Below are 22,251 nucleotides of genomic sequence, written 5' to 3'. Positions count from 1 at the left end.
CGGAGCTTCCTTTGTCACCTTTGTACCACCGTAAACCAATCCTCATCTAATCCTCGACTTCATCCACTGATTTACATGTTGCAAAAGCACATTGAAGTCATCAAAGTTTGACTACAAGTCCCTAGAATGATTGGTACTTAATTCGGTATGGTTACTTACAAGAGTGCGCAGCTGTTACACGTGAAATGATTTTACGTCTGGCTAAAACAGCATTAACCCTTTCAGTCCCGCATTTTTCACAATTCGGATATATCGCCATATTGGATCCGCTATCTTGGATTTAGAAATAATCAAATGCCGACTTAAGATTAGTGGTTAGTGACCCCAAAAACCCCTCCAGTAACAGAACTTAGACTCAAATGGCTAGTTATAGTTTTGCAAATTTTTGAGGCGGGACACTGAGCATCCCACCGTGACTGAAAGGGTTAAAATCACGGTTCCGTGTACAAGTAATTCATCATAATACTTCATCATCGCTCGAGGAGGACGTTGGACACTGCTGTTTTCTGTCTGTGCACCTCCCTCATTTATGTTCCACACACATTGAGAAAAATTTCATTCGTTACAGTAACCAGAAAAATTCAGTAAGACAGGTATCCTTAAAAAAACTGTTTAAATATTGTTGGCATTACGAAAAACGAGGTACGCGTAACCATTTTGCACTATCGTCAATCCTTTTTTGGCAATTGCAACGCAAAATCAGTTTATTCGGTTTACTTTACTTTTTTAGTTAAACGAGGCTTTAACGTCAATTTATTCTTGCACAAGGATTAAATTTTCGCAACAGTTGCAAGAAAATATAGTTAACAGTGATCGTAATGAGAAAGAATATTAACGGATACTAGGCTTTCTGGTAAAAGCTACAAAACTAGTTTTTATTCTCTACCTAGAACCATATTTTTCGATTGTGGTAAAAAATGAAAATAGTTAAGGACTGAGCGGTAACCGGAACTAAAAATTTCTCTCAGTGGATGTTACAACCGAGGAAGAAGCGTGAACAACCGGATTTCCGACCATGATGGATGCAAAAAGGTTAGCAACGATGATCAGCGGACTGCGGATGAGTGCAATGGAACCGTTTGTCTGAAACGCATGTGCCGCATGGAACACTCACGCTTCTGCATCGTATACCTAACAATTGTTCATCGCGGTGATTGAACATTCGCAAGAGAATTTACACAACACCGTTGCGATGCTGTACCCGATGGTTAAAGTAGGAAGAGGAACACGTCAGAGATGAGTAACGAATAGGAAACGTGCTTGGTTAACTTGCTGCTGAAAGTTGAACCTTCGACCGAATTGTGAAAAGAGATCCGTTGAAGAGTTTTACGCGAATTACAGAAAATTGGACTCATAATTCGATGTGTCTGGAATTTTAAATTTCTAACCTGAAAGATTCTTGGTAGCAAAAATTTTCAATTTACCAGATTGTTGGATCTTAATTTGTCGATCGATTAGCTTATCTATTCACCGATCACTGCTCGGCTTTCACAAATTATTATAATGTCATTTGGAACCGATCACACGCTCTTGTTTTTGGTTTTTTAATTGCCACACGCCGCTTTGGATATTGAAACACGTTCGCCAGCCTCTCGCTTCGTTGATCATTGCTAATTGTGTATCGCTTCTGGCGTTTATATACCCGCCTTCCACTTTCAAACTTGCTCTTTAATTCCGTGAGACGTACGAATCACGGTGACCTAAATTCTTTGAAATCGTCTATCCGTAGCGTGATCAACTGGTAACTGAACGATGCCGAGTTACGTTTTAAACCAACAATTGATCAATTCTCCCACCGACCAATTGACCCAGAAATTTAATCACGGGATTCACTCATTCGTGTGTGGACTGGATATTCAACGCTTGTTAAATCAGCCGGCAATTGTCACGCCCGTTGCAATTACGTCGAATCCTGAAAATCGATTCAACAAAACTTTTGCGATGTTTATAATGTCTCTCTGTTGTTTCCCGAGTCCATTATTGCAGAGTCAGAGTGCCAAGTAATTGGAACAGGGATGATATAATGACCAATTAACAACGGCGGCTTCATTGTCTTTCAATCTGTTCGAACGTCGATTCAACGAGTGCGTTTTTGTCGAGACACGCGTAGTGATTTATCGGCAAATACTTACAGTTTCCATGGAGCCGTTGAACAATCGTATTGCTGGAGTTGAGTAGCCGGAACGGTTGGCAGAAAAGGCGGAACAGAACCATTTCCGGTTAAACAATAGCTTGGATGAATACATTCGTGAATAACATGCTTTGTTAAATTCACGCGCCAGAAACATTGTTATTATTATTTTACTATTCGTACCTTTTACTCTCGTGAAAGAATAAAAAATTAACGCCCCCTCACTCCGCGTTTTTGACTAAAAAAAGATTCAACTTTGACAACACAGCAACTTTTTTGTGAATTGCAAGTCGAAAGTTGAATTAAAAACGATCTTGAATTTAAATATCTTGGCTTCAAGCTCCCTTTTCCAAATTTAGTCTTATACGCTTCATTTTTTCTCGAGTCATTGTTACGTAGGATCGATGTTTTTTGGATACTTTTTTTTTTTTTTTCTCTTGTTATTGGATAACTTGGCAAGAAAAAATGGGATACAAAATTTAAAAGAAACTGTTTTGAAGGGAAAACCAGAAGCTACAAACTGGCTATCTTGAAAATTTGTTCGAAAAAAATTCCCTTCGTCCTGTTTGACCGCGTAAAGTCGATGGTTGATTTTACAAATTTGATAAGAGTGACTTGAAGATAGAATTACTCGAGAAAAAATGCGTGTCGACTAAATTTGGAACGTGGAAGTTGAAGCTAAGATTTTTAGCTTCAAAATCGATTTTAATTCAACTTTCGATTTGCAATTCACACAAAGATACTGCATTGCAAAGTTGAACCCTTTAATTTTTTACCACGAGTATATATCTGAAGGTTACGGAGGTTCATGATTACCAGGCATAAAGTTCGGTAAAAAATTGGTCAAGTGAAATTAAAAAATGATAAAACAAGCGAAAGTGCAAAGATCGATTTAAAGGTGAATTTTATTAAAAGAAGCTTTTTTTCTATTCGATTATCTTTTCAGTCTCACAATCAGTATTTGAATACCAATTATTTTATCATTTAAAGTCTGGACGATACATTTGTTGGAAAAATAAAAAAATTAACTTATCCAGTTTTCATTTTTGATTTCCTTAGCTATTGTCACGTAAAAATTGAAAGTACCAAATTATGAGTATTCGAAAATTTGTCCAACAAGGGATTATTTCGACCGACGTAAATTGAGGTGATGAAAAAAATGAGTCTCGTCAAAGTTGTAAGTAACTCGATTTGATTCTACATTTCCTAACCGTCAGAATTTCGTTATTTCTATGAAAGTAACGTGAATTTTTCGTCGTAACAATTGTTAATTAAATTTCATCCGAAATAAACAGTATTTAGAGTATTATCTGTAAAACATTTCGCTAATTTAAAATGTTTGGGAAATGAAATTATTCCGTATTGAAAAATGTCCAATATGTGACACTGAAATAGTTTTGAATGTGTTTTACTAATATTTTTCACGATGATACGTGATATCGCATCGTTTTATTTTTCACGTTGCTCAATTTTATGCGTCAGCGAAACGTTGACATTTTTAAGTTTCAACTATGTGGGCGGTGGAAGTACAGTCGAACACGCAAGTTTTAATATTCGCGTGCCAATTATGCGCTAATGTTTCGTTAAACATGCAGAAATTGAACTTATATATATATTTGATATATTTTAATTAACTTAATTCACTCGCACAGCTACTTAAGTTGGTTATAAAATTAATATTGGGTACAACCAATATAATCGCGACTCACCCGGAAAATGGAAGAATTTTTTTTGCCACAAGACTTTCGAAATACGCGACCAAAGAATATTTATGTATAATGGATTCTATGCATAATTCGAACGCTTTTGTGTAACTTAACGCGATATCGACGTTTGGGTACAAAAGGCCTTTTTCAAGGGGATCAACAACTTTACAATGAATGTTTAAAAAGCATGTTAAAAAATGAATTCAATTCATTTCATGGGTTGGTGAATTAATAATTCGGACCAACTGGTTGTAAAGTTGATGTTATAAAAAATATGAATTAATATTGAACAAGCAGTGTACAATATAAAACTGGCTTTGTGTTTCTACCGGGGACAAAAATTTTCCAACTTTCTTTGTATTGAAAAACTCCGACGATTTTTCGCTTTTTTGGTAATTCTTTTTCAACATGAATTTTATTTACGCTCATTTAGTAAGATTAAATAATTTATGAAAGCTACGAGATTGGATTTTAAACAAAAAGATTTTCTCTTCCAATCATAATAATTCCCGTTGATTCTTATTAGCATAAGAATTAAGCAAATTAACAACTTTCTTCCGTATAATAAGCATGCTAAAAAACTTGTAACTGCCGAGTTATATACTCTAATTTATAACTGTATGGTACGAACTTCGTTTCTCCACCACAAGCACTTCCGGTAGCCAGACAATTCGCTCTTAAAAAAAAAAAAAAAAAAATGTGTTGGAATCCGTTCGCTCGCATCTTTTACGACAAAAGTTTTCTCACGCAATGTTTTAATCTAACACACGTTACGTTATTTCCATTCATTTTACGTCTTTCAAAAATATGAAACTTGCCTATCGATCCAATCCTATTAAATTCGTATTTTCGACTCCATAATTTCGGATTAGTTGGAAAAAAAAAAAATAAATTAAAAAAAAAAAACAAACTTAGAATGCTGATAAAAATATTGAGTAACCGAATAGTGCTTGTCTTTTTTTTTTTTTCTTTTAAATGTACTATACATAGAATGTTATATTCTTTCTAAGCTTAATTAATTACTCTGATAACCCGGACTTTTGTAAAATGTATCAATGAACTGCCGGCCGGCCGGATGAAAATGGTTTTTTTTTCTTTTTTTTTCCACATCGTTGCCTGCAGCTTCGGAAGTGAGCGAAAAGAGATTTCGCAGTGGATAACAGATGCTCGACGAATCTCGGTGCTTCTGGCATGTGGGAAACGCGGGTTACTGTGAATGCCGGAGCATTAGATACGATGACGTATGAGAGATAGGATGAAAAAAGTGGAATTATCGGTTCTGGCTCGGTGCCACGTATTCTTACTCTGCAATAACGCTTCGTATCACTCTGTAATCCTACTTTCGTTGTAGATCTTTTCCCACCTTCATCGATACTCGATTTACTAGTTCACGGAGATATCGTCTTTTTTTTGTCGATGACAATAAAAAGAGGAAGAAGAAAGAAAAACAGAATTTTTTACGTACTAATAATCTTTGCCGTGTAATTTTGAAAATATGTATTTGTTCTGTTTTAAAACTAGCTTTTGTAAATTTTACATACGATTGTAAGAAAAATAACGCTACACATTTTTTCATAAACATTGGAATTGTTATCGTAGTCACAGGTTATCACAATGTTTTATTATGTAACAATGTGGGAAGGGTTAAATTTAATTTAACAGATTATTCATAGATTTCTAGTTAAAAAAAATGTTTGAAATTGAATTTGTTTATAACGGACAAACTTGGTTCCGATTTCATTTCGGAACGGCCATTTTGAATGCTGAATATTGCACATAGTCTTGGTTTTAACAGTTATCCACTTTCCCGTAACTCCGCGACAATTATACAAAGGAGAGTTCGCATACATAATGTGCGCAATTAGTTCCGCCCGTAGCCTCCAAGTGTTCGTGTACATTATTCCGAACCATACGTAGAGCTCGGTAAGTGTTCGTCCTCTTCACACGGTCTGCAATACGTGTTGCAGTAGATTAGTTTCGATTTAGTCCGTCACGAGGAGGAAAAAAAATGTTGGTTAACTGGCAATGATATTAGCAGATTTTCCGTCGTTTCAACGCCGAAAATAAAGCTCTTGTAAGTCACGAATATCATCTAACACCACGAGTTGTATCATACTAACAATGAGAAAAATTTTGAGTATTTGGCGTAACTTATTTCTTCGGATATTTACAAAACTAAACATCTTCATTCGTCGTATCGACGCCGATTTATAAATTTTCTGGTTAAAACTGTTGCGCATCATTCGTTGTTTTTATTTTTCAACCAGAACTACTTATTTTTCGGTTACGTTGAAAAATGTATATAGTTGAGGACTTAACCGCCAACTAGTAATCTCTCTTAATGCAAAAACCGATTCGTTTTACTTGCAATTCAACATTCTTTTCGCAAAAATTATGTACCAAGGTATTTTAATTAAATATCACATTTACAGAAATTATCGTTATCGATAAAAATACGAGCGTATGTGTATCATCGACTCGGGATAAAAGAAGACTATCGATTCTGTTGAAACATCGCGACATTTATAAGTTTTCTAGTGTCAACATTCGATTTCTTCCTTATATTTTATTATTTTGTAAGAAAAATCAAATACCTTACACATTTTGGCAAAAAAAAATAAAAAATAAATTCTTCCACCCCATACCTAAAATTCTCTGATATTGTGTATCCTGAATTCTTTCACACTGTAAATTCTATCTCATTGTTCCAACTTTCACCAGAATTCAAATATTTACACTTCTTATCGTACTTGCGACTTTAACTAAAACAATAATATCAAAAATTTTAACAATCATTTCGACGTAGTTTATGAATATGGTTCTGAACAGTTTGAAGAAGGGTCAGAATGCGGAAGTTCAAAGTTAACTGTAAAAGTACGTGACCGACCTTGTCGAGATCTTTGATAATTTTAGGAATGATGTAAAAAGCTGGATAACGGTGTTTCGGTAATGTCGGGCTCCGCTTTATCGGCCGTCGGTAAAACAGAATGATACAGCAACCGTATATACCGTCATATTTACCCGAGATCGCTGAATCGTCGGTACACAATACACTTCGAATATAATAACGTAACTATGCAAACACGTCGCATGAGTAAACGTGGCATGGATGAACAATGAAGTAGCCTTGAAGTTATTGGCTCGAATTGCGACTAACAATAAATAAATTGAATTCTATGCGGAACTTCTTTTTTCTTTCATTGTTTGTTTACACTTGGTAACTGTTAAATTGCGATCAACATCGCGGTTTCATAATTGGCTAACGAAAGATTCTTTTAACCGGCCGTTGTCTGTTGGTGAAACTTGAAACTTTCTCGAATAAATTTTACCAACGGTATAAAACACTACTTCCGTTTTATCGTGTAGGATAAGATCAAGGCAACGCCTAATTTATTGTCTTCTGCTTAAAGAGGTTGCAGGTTGGTCGTAAATTCACACTTTTTATTAATTTTATTACGAGATAATCGCTCACTGAGTACTTATTAAATTACTCTGTTCGTAAGCTAGGGAAATCTCGGTAAAAATTCAGGAATAAAATGTATCGGAAGTGAAAAAAAAAAATCTCAGATATCGACGTTTTTTTTCAAATCGTTTCAAAATGGTTCAAAATCTAATAGGTTTAGTCGATTCCACTCTACTAAATGGGTTAGTTTATAAAACTGGTTTTTGAAAAGATACTGAAACTCTTTTTCTTTTTTATCCTCAGTATTCAATTTAATATCGCTAGTTGTTAACAATAAGCGATATCGGTACAATGTCATAAAATTATAAATATTCAGTATTCTTAACATGAATTTTATGCAAAATAATCTTCCGAATGAAACGAGCCATGCTCGTAGAATATAATCGATCGAATTTGCTAGATTTTTTACGATTTTAAAGCAATTCAAAATGAAGGATAAAAATCCAAGCTTTTGGTATTTATTCCTGTATTTTTTCTTTTTCTGCACGACAATCTCGTTGTAATATTAATGAAAAGTATCGAATTTCGGCCGACCAATTACATCCTAAGGCCTTCGAGTTTATCGCGCTACGATTATAACATTCCTGAAACAGGCAACGACGAGAAAAAGAAAAAAGACTCGTCTTCTGTTTGTTTCCCTCCCCCTCCTTTCCTCCTGGGATCGTGAATAAAATATCCGCTTCTAAATGTTTCTCGTATGTCGGAATTTGTGACGTGAACAAATTCACTCTCATAACATATTCAGCTCGGGTCTTCTCCCAAAAGGTTCAAAGTTCACCGCCAATTTTTCTCCAACCACTTTGACCTGTAACGTGCCTGTAACATGGCGGTGGATTTCGTAAAAATATTCATCTACCTCGATTTAATTAATGAGAAAAGTTGAAAAAAATTATGGATCTAGGTCTTCCGATTCATGGCAGAAATAAATGGTCTGGATTTAATTGTTTCACATTTGGTGTTCACATTTCACATACTTGAAAGTTTCTCTCGGAAATTTAAAAACCGAGGGTATGGTGGAAACTTGTCGTTCCGCCCTCTTAAATGTTTAATGTGAAACTTTTTTTTCCCTCTTCAGACTTACAGTTTTTAAACTGACTTTATTCGGTGTAAAATCGTTATATCTTAAAAGAATTCCTAGATTTTACACAGATATTATGTAAGTTCGATAATTGGTATCGATAACAATTTTTCAGAGCTTGAAAAAATGGAGGAATAAAACTACTCGACATGTCGTGGAATTTATTTTTAAATTTGGCTTATGTCAACGTAAATTGTTGTAAATGGACAATTATTTATTTTTCGAAACATGTTTTATCTCACCGTTTTTTAAAACTCTTGTCAATCAATATTTCAAATATGTGAAATTTTACTATTTATTCAATGTTCAAAAAAATTCGGAATGTAATTTCATATAACTTGTCTCGTGTTTTGAGAAATTCTACAATTGTTATTTATCTCGATCATTTTTTTTCCTCCAACTTCACGGCTGGTTCTTCGATTTCGTCTTTCCAAATATTCAAAGTAATTCAATTATCACCAAACATCTTAGCCCAGCAGCTGTGTTATCAAAGTATCTTAGGTGTAGAATTTCATTCTCGTGTCACGTGACGGATTTTTGAGATTCAAAATTAGTCTCCTGAAAAAATGTTTGCAATTATTCAATCTGAAACCCATTAACAAAGTTAAAATTCTGATCACTCCGTGTATCGATGAGTTTAAACTCATTGAAACTTTTATTCCCAGATACTTTTCAGTGAAAGTTTTCTCGTTAATTTTAAAAATTCAGGATTTTTTCAACATTTTTAAACTTTTAAAATTTTTCGGAAACGAGAAACTTCAAAGTAATGAGAAAATTCTTCGAAAGTTCATGTGTACTGAAAAATTAGCGAACCCATTTTGTACGACAAAAAAAACTGCATAAAAATTTGTTCAACAACGTTTTGTTTTAACACTTTATCGGTAACTTTTGGGCATTATTATTATTCAAAATTAATTTTCGTATCGTCTTTATCGTGGTTCACGTTTCTCCGATTTTCATCTTAGCGCAAAGTATTCAATATCGTCGACGAGACTCACTTTTGATTGAGAATGCATATCCAATATATCCTCAAATCACAAAACAATACAAATTACATAACATAGAAAATTCTTTAGCACCGCTAATTCAGGACTTCATCCGTTATGAAGATAACGTTCCGAAAAGGTTGTTCCCATAGAAAATTCCCCAGAAACGTAAATTTAGGACTTCCTTCGTTATAAAAATAACGTTCCGAAAAGTTGCTCCCATAGAAAATTCCCTAGAAACGTAAATACAGGACTTCATACGTTATAAAAATAACGTTCCGAAAAGTTGTTCCCATAGAAAATTCCTTAGAAACGTAAATTCAGGACTTCATCCGTTATACAAATAACGTTCCAAAAATCTGCTTCTATAGAAAATTCCCTAGAAACGTAAATGCAGGACTTCATCCGTTATAAAAATAATGTTCCGACAAGTTGCTGCCGTAAAAAATTCCCTAGAAACGTAAATTTAGGACTTCACCCATTATAAAAATAACGTTCTGACAAGTTGCTCCCGTAAAAAATTCCCTATAAACGTAAATTTAGGACTTCATCCGTTATAAAAATAACGATCCGAAAATTTGCTTTCATAGAAAATTCCCTAGAAAAGTAAATTTAGGACTTCACCCGTTATAAAAATAACGTTCTGACAAGTTGCTCCCGTAAAAAGTTCCCTATAAACGTAAATTTAGGACTTCATCCGTTATAAAAATAACGTTCCGAAAATTTGCTTTCATAGAAAATTCCCTAGAAAAGTAAATTTAGGACTTCACCCATTATAAAAATAACGTTCTGACAAGTTGCTCCCGTGAAAAATTCCCTATAAACGTAAATTTAGGACTTCATCCGTTATAAATATAACGTTCCGAAAAGTTATTCCCATAGAAAATTCCCTAGAAACGTAAATTCAGGACTTCATCCGCTGTAAAAATAACATTCCGACAAGTTGCTCCCGTAAAAAGTTCCCTATAAACGTAAATTTAGGACTTCATCCGTTATAAAAATAACGTTCCGAAAAGTTGTTCCCATAGAAAATTCCCTAGAAACGTAAATTCAGGACTTCATCCGCTGTAAAAATAACATTCCGACAAGTTGCTCCCGTAAAAAATTCCCTAGAAATGTAAATTTAGGACTTCATCCGTTATAAAAATAACGTTCCGAAAAGTTGTTCCCATAGAAAATTCCCTAGAAACGTAAATTCAGGACTTCATCCGCTGTAAAAATAACATTCCGACAAGTTGCTCCCGTAAAAAATTCCCTAGAAATGTAAATTTAGGACTTCATCCGTTATAAAAATAACGTCCCGAAAATTTGCTTCCATAGAAAATTCCCTAGAAAAGTAAATTTAGGACTTCACCCGTTATAAAAATAACGTTCTGACAAGTTGCTCCCGTAAAAAATTCCCTATTAACGTAAATTGAGGACTTCATCCGTTATAAAAATAACGTTCCGAAAATTTACTCCCGCCGTTGCCGACCTGGACGACGACGACGCGACGGCGGAGGTCGCCGCGCAGAAGGTTCCGTCAACCCTGCGCCGGCTTCATCGACCTCCAAACGAAACCATCGTCGAGCTGCAAACGGCGCTCCTCGTCCGTATGCGAGACTCGCGAGAGCCTGGATACCTAACGCGGTACCGAAGCACAGTGTTGTGTCCGACCTCGTCGACGTCATTGTCACGTCTCGACCTCTCCGTCTGCCGCACACCTCGGAAAAAAACACACACACACACTGTGAATTCAGAGTCATACGTACACTTCGATATTCAGATCATATAATTCCACACCTTGTCAGGTGCAATCAAAATCAGTATTATACCTATATATTCTTTTCTTTGCCTGAATTGACGTCGGTTTGTTTAATTTTATTTCTCTTACTTCTTCGTAAATTTGGCGGGAATTTAACTCCAGTCAATTATACGCTTCACTAAATCATTGAATATATTCATTGAATTATTATACACGATTGTATTCTTCTTCTGCAATTTTTTATTTCAAATTTTCCGAGCATTTTTTCACGCGTCTCTTAATATATATACATATTTTTTTCTTCTATTTTCAACGATATTTCATCGATTACAAGAATTTTACTTGTCGGAGACAAATTATACACTATTAATTTTTATTTTTTTTGTATTTTAGAATTTACGTTTTTTTCTGTTTTTCTTTCGTTTTGCGGACTTGAAGACTTGCTCAGCGACCCGTTGCTAGCCAGGCTACAGGATCTTTCAAAAGTTGAAAATTTTTGTGCCGAAACAATACATAAAAAGGAAGAATATCGTTCAAGTTCGGGATCAGAAATCACTTTATCATGTTATTTCTCACAGGTCGCAGGCAGTGTTGACGTTTCTCTTGTCATCGTGCATTATTCTGGCACTGGAGTGATTATACAATACATACATATCTACATAGATAGATACATACCGTGGTCTGCGTGATTGCAAATGAGCGAAAAGATGAACGTTACCGAGGCGGAAATACCGTAAGACACGGAAATATCATCCGCATCGGTTGAAAGGAAATTCAGAATCCGCGGGGAATGATACAAGGAAAAAGAAACTTAATCGGGAAATTTCTCCTTATTTGTGTTTACGTGTAATGTGATAATAATATACTTACGTCACGGTTAAAAATTATATATATATATATAATACATCAAAGATATAAAGATCCAAAGTTTAAATAAACTGAACGCATTGGCTGAATGGTTCTACTCGGTCTTTTGGCCCCGGCGGCGGCGAGGTGGACGCGAGGAAAAGCAACCAAGAGGTAATCACGTATTATATACAGTGATTGAAATCCTCCTTCCTTGTAATAATGCTTTCGTGATATCCTTCCATCATCAGCCAGCGAATGTCGTTATTTCGCGAGACGGGTAAAAATCAATTGGACTGATTTCCTCGACTATATACGTATAGATTTACATTTTTCTCCTTCGCTGTGTCGTAACTTCTTCTGATAATAATCACCTCACCTTTTTTTTTTTATTTTGCCTAGGCAGGGTGGCCACACACCTAAAAAACTTGGACATGTCAGAGGATTTTTAATTTAGTGATTGAATAAACTTAAAATATCAGTTTTCTATCACGGGAATTGGAAATGATCTTTTGAGGTAACAAGTTGAGTTTTATTTCGTCGAGGAAAACAAATTGGCTTAAACTGACTTTTTTGTACGTTATATGTTTCTTCTATTCGAATTGAATTTTGAACCGAACATAGGGTTGATAAACTGAACGATTTTGGTTTTAGTGACTTACTAGAACTGGAAAAATGTCAGAAAAAACTAGGTCTTAGGTCATGGGAAATCTGGAAATTTCATACAATTTTTTCACAACAATTTGTGGCCACCCTGTTAGAAATATAATTTAAAAAATGAGTGTTGAAGGAAATCAATACGTGCAAGCATATTGAAAAATTTTATAATTATTGAAAATTTTTTTTAGAAAAATATGTATAATTTGAGAAGGAACACAACGTTTTTGGTTCCATTTTACTATCAAAATTTGTTTTTGTTTTATTCAAGAGGAAATTGAATTCTGAAGGTATTAATTAAGGTTAAAACATTTACTAGCCTAAATTTACATTTACAATGCCCGAAAGTATTTTGTAAAACATTTTGTACTGCTGGATATGTACAGTCTGTGGTCTAATTTGTTATAAATTTTTTTTCTTTCTAGATTTCAAAACGCTTTTGAAAGAAATTATTGAAAGTTTTGAAAGAAGCTTTTGTTTTGTTTGCTTCACAAGCAAAATTATTTGTCTCTTAAATTTGCCTCTAATATGAATGCTCTTCGATTTTACGGTGAAAAATTTCTCCGCAATTTTCGTTACAAGACGTAGCCTTGAACCATTGCAAATGAACCGTTACGGTAACATTGCGTAAAATCGTAGTTTTGTAATTAGAATGAAAAAAAGGAAATACCTCGCCACGGACGGTGCTTCTGCAATTCATGATTCTCTCTCTGTTTCCCAAGTATTGTTCCAATTATGTCAGCCAAAGCCAAACGCGATCGTCTTTCGAAATGTAGCTGAAACTATAATTTCTCGACCAATTATAACATGGGTTTCAAAAACCATGCAGAAATCACGGATACTGAAACTTCTGTACATTTTACGACGTAGTTTATGAATATTGTTTTGAAACAATCGAAGAACAGTCGGAATATAGAAGTTGAAAGTTAATTTGAAGAACACGTGACCGACATTGTCGAAATCTCTGATAATTTTGGGAAAGATGGTAACATTGCCCTTTCCTTTATCGACCACTAGATTCGTCGATAAAACAGAACGATACAGCAACTGAATATACAGTAATGTATGTTTATTTAAAATCGCGGTTTTGTTTTTGGGTATAAAAAAAAAATAGTGGTTGCAACGAGCGATATTTTACTCGGTCGGTATAGTTCGATAACAGCATTCACTCAATTACAAGATGACGAGTAAATTGTCATGTCTAAAGCACGCAGATACGGAATTGTGAGAAATCGACGATCCAATCGTAGGTTTTGTCGGATAACGGAGACGCGATTTGTTAGCTCTAATTGACAGGGAGCCGGTAGGGTTTACGGTTATCTCTTGATTCGTGATGACTATGTGTGTACCTATCCCCGTATAACATTTGGACGTCCAACTGGGTCACTCATGCTGGGGTGGCAAATCAGATTAAGCTCACCATTTGCCCTGACATTTATAAACCAGAATAATCACCCTATACCCTGATGCGATGATCATTCTCTCGTCTAGTGAAATTTCTAGTCGTGGTTAGTATACGGTCTTATAACTATATTCCAGTTTTACCATAACCAAAAAATATTACAGTTCTAGGAACAAAATAAAGATTCGTTTCGTCGCTGTGAACTGGAAATCTGCACGTTTTATATTCTTTTTCATTATGCCCACTCATACCTACGTCTTTGCTTGTAACTATTGCGATAATTTGATTTCATAGTGCAACAACAAATCACCTTGAAAGCTTTATTTAACTGAAATAATCTGGTCAACCAAATAAACAGATTTAATTCTGCAGTAACCACAAAATTTTACCTTCACGATGATAATCAGAACTACAATCACACTAAATACTTACGTCTACCGAATTTTGTTGTAATTCTAGTAATTTTTTAACCACTATTGCTAGACACCCATTTTACTAGAATTCTCTAGTGACTGTGCAATTCAGATTTTTTTTTACTAGAATTCCCTAGTGACTGTGCAAATCCGATTATTTTACTAAAATTCCTTAGTAACTATGCAAACCAGATTATTTTACTAAAATTCCCTAGTGACTGTGCAAATCTGATTATTCTACTAGGCTTCCCTAGTGACTTTGCGAATCAGGTTATTTCACTAGAATTGCCTAGTGACTGTGCAGATCCAATTATTGTACTATAATTCCCTAGTGACTGTGAAAATCCGATTATTTTACTACAATTCCCTAGTAAGTGTGCAAATCCGATTTCTTTGCATAAAAATACCTCCTTCGCTATGTTTAGCGAAGGTAAAAAATCTTTACGAGAATATCATCGATCAAGTTTGTCTGGACGTCTGCAGTTACAGGCCATTACTCTCAAAGCACGGCACTCAACTCTTGCACTTGTATCTTGAGATTAATGTCTATTAAGGGTTGCGTTATCATTTATCGCCGTCATACTTACGCTATGCATAGTATATATAGCAAAAATCTGAAGCGCGCATGATTAACGATAAAATTAATCTGTACGGGGCGTTCTATTCCAAGTCGACTGACATCTCTGCACCTTTGATATTTCGCACTTCATTCACATTTCTTTTGGTATTCTTTTTCGCTGTTATAATGAATTTTTTTTAGCAATGTAATCAGATCAGAATTAATTTTTATCAACATTATATCCAGTGATTACTTCGGAGATCACTGTGAAAAATCATCGTTCCCTGACATGCGCAATGTTTTTGCGAATCATTTGTTTTTACGGAAACACTGATATTAGTATTAATTTCTGAGCTTTTTAGAAAAAATGCGCAAACAAATATTAGAAAAAAAGATATCAAAATCAGGTACAAGATAGTCTGCAGGTTTAAACTATCTTAGACGTATTTATAAATATTGAAGCTAAATTTCACACACGTGTAGTAGCTTAACAAAACTTTATGAATTATTATTAATTTCCTTCGTCACAAAGCAAAAAAAAAAAAAAAAACATGTTATGATTTACAATAACATGCTTCGTTTAGTTTTACAACTGTCGACTAATTTCACATGTACGTGTTTCCTATCCTGAATAATTAGTTGATTCGACAAATCGTGGATTCTTGTTTATCAGCCGTCGACTTGTTTTAGCAAATAATTTACTAAGTTCAAAAAATGGTCTTTGCTAATAAAACAAATAAATACCTTAATCGTTAAACAGCCACACTCAGATGGAGTTGATGAAAATTATTTTTAATTTTTTTTTTTTCTCAACTGCTGACCTTTTAAAAAAATTCTAATTTTCACAGCTAACTATATAAATGAACTTTTAAATCAATTTCTGGCCTTAGGACCTTCCTTAGAACGACAGAAATCTTGTCAAGTGTTTTTCGATTTTTTTTCAAAATCAAATCAACAGCCGTAGTAGAGTTTCCCAACGTGGAAAATTTCCCCTCCTACGATATCCGTTAAAGGATTACTCGAATGAAACAACCGCAATGAAATCCGTTCGATTTTTTTTTTTTTTCTTTTGCTGCTCATAAAAAAATTTGAGACTTTTTACATAGATAACTTATCTTTATACCTTATATATATATAAGGATTATAATACAAACATCCTTCACACTTTGTGAGTTTGTCATTTTCTTTGTCACCGCGAGAAAAAATTGTCTGGCCTGTATATTTTCCCATTCGCTTTGTTAAATCTACCAAATCTTATACCTATTCTTATTCCCCTTTTGATGCCTTTATCATTTACTTATATTAGGAGCTTTTCTCATTTCCCGACCATTTACTTTCCCCCTGCATGAATATAACGTTATTATTATACAAACCACGTGTTCGTACGATGTATAATACGTACGTACGTATATCGTCTTATTCTTTGAAACGGGGTCATCCAACTTGAGAAGGAAGGCCGAGAGCCTGGGAGCTTCTTCTCTCTGGCTTATATTATTGCCGTTGCATCATCTACTCAATTAACTAACAAATAGTAACCCTCATTGTCAGAGCTCGGCGAAGTTTCGCTTTCGCGAGTATCGAATTCCTAAATTTTTATTACAACAAATGATTTCTTGCAAAGATATTGAATCTCCTTTTCTATTTAAAAAATTTTTTTTATCTTTGCAATCTTTTTTTTTTTCCATATATTACCGAAATAGCAAAAACAACTTACTCGTTCTACAGTTTTTCTTGTCGATACGATAGATTTTGCTTTTAATAATTGCGGTAATTTTGTTCCGTCTTAATCGACATATCTTTGCGATATTGTTTGGGAAAAATTAAGCACTCGTAGAATCTTTCCCGACTCTTAACGAATCAAAGAATTATCTTAGGTTCGTTTAACAAGAGAAGAAAAAGATTTATATACGTTTAATTTACTCTCATAATTTGCAAAAACCTTGAATATTGGGTAACGAATAAAGCTTCGAGATACTTTGACAAATTGAATGATTTGTTGTGAGTATCATTCTATTACAATAATTACATTAAATTATAACTATTATTATAAAACTGAGTCTAGCCAAAAATTTGACGATTATCGAGGTTTTTATTTTTGAAAAAATAAAATTAAGCATCTTTCACTTCGGCATAATTATCCGCATTCAATTGTGCCACCTTTGTGTGCAATATAGAGGAAATTATTGTACGCAATATATTAATAATCACGCAGAGAAAGCGTTAGAAATAAAATTTATACTTGGTTTTTATGCAATTTGGACGAAAGTGTGAAAATTTAGTCGAATGTTGGTTTTGCATGAGAAAATAAAAAAAAAAAAAAAAAATTGCAGTGAAATACTGTAACAATGAACTTCGTAAAAACAAAAAACAAAATAAATAAATAAAAAATTGACTCTAAGTTAAAATGTACGGCGTATTCACGAGTTTAAATATTTTATGTCCAAAACTGTATGACTTATCGATGTGAATTTGTACCATGAATAATTTTCTCAAATACCCGACGATAGAATTATCATCGATTATTCGAGATAAAATAATCCAGCCTTTAGGCAATATCAGAATTCATAAGTATTCGACAATAATTGAAAAGCTTCTTTGAAGCAAAAGTTATACAAAAATTGAGTGTATAGAAGAAAAGAAAAAAGAAAATAAATAAACACAGTCAACGAAGGAAACTTCCGATACAAACATTTTACTTAGAGTTATGAATTTTCTTTCAGAACCCACGAAGGTGGCGGAATAGCAGTTGGGAGATTATCGCTGTCACGTTATGGACCGCAGGTGATGAGCGTGCTGTGCCTGCGCACCTCCTTGCCCCAGTCTAATCCCAATAACAGAAAAAACTCGGCGTCAGCAAAGATTGACCTGGTGGAAGAGGAGCCGACACCAGTATCCTCCGTCAAAGACATATCCACCGACGAGCTGGCTCTCCTAGCTAAACTGGAAGAAGCCAATCGGTGCGTCGATTCCTCGTTGTGGAACCTAGATACCTCGAATATAGAGAATTTATTTATTTGTTTTGTGTTCGTTTATTGAAACGAGATCATACAAACGCAACTCTTAGGAACTAGATATAACATACATTGCATTCTACTAATTGTACGACACCTAGCTATATAATTATTATACCGCTGTGCGTAGGTTTGTTAAATATAAAAATGAAATTAAAAAGGATTAACAATTGAAAAAAGAAAAGGAAATAATAATAACAGTATGTGAAGTTCAAAGTATAATTTGTTAGTGCATTTACAACTAAGTGCGTAGTTACAAAATCACCCACGTATCCTTGTTTTGTGTAATTATTGTACAAAATATTTTTCAATTTTTTCTTATCATCGTTTGGCAAATTTGTTTAAGTCAGCTGAAATCTAGTAAAGCTATAACGTAGGCATTTTTCTTTTCATCGGAGTTTTGGACATTTTAGGTAATCCGAACGTAATACTACTAGAATTTTGATGAACCGCATGAAATTCTTTATAACAGAATGACAAAGCTTCGACATGGATAGTTCAGATAATATTACGATATTCATACTCCTGTTCATACCGTGCGGTGAAATAATTTCTATTACAATTTATGAGTTGCATTATTGTTTTTCTGTTACGTAACGATCCTGTTCAGAACGTTGTTATACGCATCCCAGGCAATAATGCCATAGAAGGTAATACTGTTGAAAAAGGCGTGATAAGATTAAAATGAATTGTGAAAATTTATTTACAAAAGAATTTTCGAAAAGAAACAATGTGATTTCGCAAACCTTTCGATTTTCATCAAAGCGTTTCGTTTTTATCCAAACTAAAATAATTGACGGAGTATATAATTTGTCACACATTTTTCAGGCTCATAGAGTCAGATGCAAAGTCGTTGAATTCACTGCAAAGCAACCACAGCAGAAAGGGATCGGACACTTCGCAGGTCTCTTTGGCGTCGGGGGGCAGCAGCGGTGGTGGGGATGCTGCGCCCCGACGCCACTCGCCAACAGACGGCGAAGAGAACATCTGGACACTTTGGGGTCACATCGTCGCCGACTGGGAGAATTATAGTAAAAAGAAGAAGGAGTTCGTCAAGGAACTGGTGCGCAAAGGCATTCCACATCACTTCAGGTATGCACTTTCTTTCGTTTATTTATTCCTCAAAAAACTTTGAACGATGACAATCTATGGATTGTAAACAGACGTCGACGATCGTATGCAAGACTCATGACCAATCGATCTTGTATTATAGAGGGATAGTATGGCAGCTATTATGCGGAGCTCACGACGCTCCGGTGAAAAAACAGTTCGCCGAATACATCAAAGCTACGTCGGCTTGCGAAAGGGTGATCAGACGAGATATAGCTCGAACTTATCCTGAGCATGATTTCTTCAAGGAAAAAGATGGCTTGGGACAGGAAAGTCTGTTCAACGTAATGAAAGCTTACAGTCTTCACGATCGTGAGGTGGGATACTGTCAAGGCTCGGGCTTCATCGTTGGTTTGCTTCTCATGCAGGTGGGTGTTCGCAAGTTTCACCTTTGTCGCTCATATTCCAGATGTAAGCTGAATTTGACGTAGTCTTGAGAAGTCAGGAAATTGTCAAGAATTTTCGGCATCGTTCTTGGAATTTTTATCAGTTTTCTCTTTGTTACAGCCGTAAGGCTAATATTCTAATTTTCAGTACGTATTGCAATACGTATGTGGAAATTGAAATTCGTACAAAAGAAAGTATGTATAAGATATAAATTAAACTTTCGTTTTTTGTCAATCTACTGAAAACCCCGTAAATATCAGGGTATTCGATATGCTATAGACTCTAGACGACCCGATTATGTACATCTAATAAACTATTTTATTTTCTCTTGTTTCTGGTGCCAAGAAAAATGATGGGTTGATTTTCAATCCAATAATCACACCGTTTTATGCAGATACACATGCGCTTTCAGATTCAAATGTTGGCGTACAATTGCCATCGTCATTACCATTTTATCGCTAAAACGTGAACACTGTCTTATTACAGCAAATGCCAGAAGAGGAAGCGTTCGCCGTCCTCGTTGCATTGATGCAAGAGTATCGGCTTCGAGACATGTTCAAGCCGAGTATGGCCGAATTAGGAGTCTGCATGTACCAGCTGGAGCATCTTGTGGCTGACACGCACCCCGAACTTCACGCTCACTTCACTGCGCAAGGTTTCCACACATCGATGTACGCCTCTTCGTGGTTTTTGACACTCTTTACGACTGCGCTTAGCCTGCCTCTCGCCTGTCGTATTTTCGATGTGTTTCTCTCGGAGGGAATGGAGGTCATATTCAAGGTCGCCTTGGCTATGCTACACTTAGGCAAAGAAGACTTACTGAGCCTCGACATGGAAGGCATGCTGAAGGTAACGCAGATCGATAATCGAATTCGAATTCAAACAATTCTCACGTGTGAATTTTGTGCTTTACAGTTTTTCCAGAAAGAATTACCTGGTCGAGCGGAGGCGGATCCTGACGGACTGATGAATCTTGCGTACGAGATGAGAATTAACCAAAAACGAATGAAGAAGTTGGAAAAGGATTACACAGTGTTGAAAATGAAGGAGCAGGAGGAAATGGTGGAACTTAGAAGGCTGAGAGCGGAAAACAGACTACTTAGGCAAAGAACCGAACTATTGGAAGCAGAGTCGGCTGAACTTGCCGACAGATTAGTTAGGGGTCAAGTATCGAGGGCAGAAGAAGAAGAAACAACGTTCGTTGTGCAGAGGGAACTGGCAGCTTTGAAGCATACCCATCTAGAAACAAATCATCAGTTAGAAATAGCGCACGAAGAGTTAAGGTCGCTTTCCATTCTATTGGAAGAGAATTTAACATCGAAACAGTCGTCTCTTGACGAGATGTCGCTTAAGCAAAAAGCGTTATCGGAAAAAGAAGAAATGTTACAGTGCTTACAGCAAGAGCTGGTCAAAGTTAGATTGCACGAGGCGGAGAATGACGCTACGATCAGGGACCTAAGAGCAAGGATACAAGAATTAGAGGAGGACAAAAAAACACTACGAGAGTCGAGACCGGATAATTCTGTGGCGCATCTTCAAGAGGAATTGATCGCTGTGAAACTTAGAGAAGCGGAAGCGAATTTATCTCTGAAAGTAAGTACCATGGTCTGTACGTAATGTTTGCATGGAAGGAATTCGATCGTCGCAACTGTTGAAAAACAGAAAGCTCATATGGCTATTATTAACAACAATTATTAAAAACATTAATAACAATACGTTTTCAGGATCTTCGGCAAAGGGTAACGGAATTAAGTTCGGCATGGCAGAGGCATCTTCAAGAGCATCGATCGGCTCAACCTGCTCCGGCAGCGGATTCGACCCCAAAGAAATTACTGTTCTGGGAAAACCGAGGTCACGAGACTCAAAGACTGGAAGAAGATTTGATGACGACAAGAATCCGGGAAATGGAGGCTCTCACCGAGGTTAAAGAACTCAGACTGAAAGTAATGGAACTCGAAACCCAAGTACAGGTGGCGACGAATCAACTTAGAAGACAGGACGAAGGCGGAAAGCAGCTAAGGGAGGAACTCGACGAAGCTCTGATAAGAGAAAAAGACCTCACAACGAAACTTCGGGAACAACAACACAAGTATTCGGATCTAGAATCAAAAATGAAGGATGAATTCATGATGGCGAGGATAAGGGATGCGGAACATGCTCAGCAAGTCGCTGAACTTACTCATAAAATATCCTTACTTGAACTTAAGGTAAGCTACCTTCAATCTTGCGCGTAACAGTAGCTAATTACCAATACCAAAACATATTATTATCATTATTATTATTATTGTTGTTGTTGTTGTTGTTGTTGTTGTTATTATTACTATTATCATCATCTTTTATCATCTTGGTAAAAAAAAATATATGTATATATGTACCTAACAATTACTCCAACGACTTTTTCGTTTGAAACATTTATTTCTATGATTTATCCTTTTCTACTGCTGGTTTCCAATATGCCATACAACGTCTTTAATAGCGTTACTCAGGCGTCTTTCTTATCATCTAAAGCTACAAGTTGGTACAGCATATTCGCATTGTGCTGCCACCTATGAGAGTGCTCAGACATGAACAGATTGTCACAGAGTCCAGTAATGTTAAGATAAGAATAAGTCATCGCAAATACGTTGCGTTCGACAAATAAAAAAATTAAAATATGCACGTATTTGTAGAATTAATGATGATAGCGTATGAACAAATTGAAACAATCATTGGAAATTTGCATTTTGAGAGCAAGAGAGAATAATTAATTGTATTGTAA

At 35.4% G+C, this 22,251-nt stretch overlaps 1 protein-coding gene across 3 annotated transcripts in view; it reads left to right on the top strand.

Moving 5' to 3' along the window:
* Evi5 (ecotropic viral integration site 5) overlaps positions 1-22,251 on the top strand; it is a 44,629-nt gene that overhangs the window by 14,672 nt on the left and 7,706 nt on the right. The window contains exons 1-8 of one of the 3 annotated variants that reach the window (XM_046636434.2): positions 10,978-11,154; positions 11,687-12,128; positions 17,706-17,942; positions 18,825-19,088; positions 19,210-19,474; positions 19,980-20,342; positions 20,409-21,086; positions 21,218-21,700. In XM_046636434.2, coding sequence (XP_046492390.1) covers positions 12,064-12,128; positions 17,706-17,942; positions 18,825-19,088; positions 19,210-19,474; positions 19,980-20,342; positions 20,409-21,086; positions 21,218-21,700 — 2,355 coding nt within the window. In that variant the 5' untranslated portion in view covers positions 10,978-11,154; positions 11,687-12,063. Of the gene's footprint in view, positions 1-10,977; positions 11,155-11,686; positions 12,129-17,705; positions 17,943-18,824; positions 19,089-19,209; positions 19,475-19,979; positions 20,343-20,408; positions 21,087-21,217; positions 21,701-22,251 lie in introns of those variants that run through there. The other 2 variants (XM_046636433.2, XM_046636435.2) reach the window with 2 other exon arrangements.

The sequence above is a fragment of the Neodiprion pinetum genome, chromosome 7, assembly GCF_021155775.2.
Source record: "Neodiprion pinetum isolate iyNeoPine1 chromosome 7, iyNeoPine1.2, whole genome shotgun sequence".
NCBI classification, from domain to species: Eukaryota; Metazoa; Arthropoda; class Insecta; order Hymenoptera; family Diprionidae; genus Neodiprion; species Neodiprion pinetum.
The sequence above is the reverse complement of the archived record's forward strand: the minus strand, read 5'-3'. Positions and strand labels throughout refer to the sequence as shown.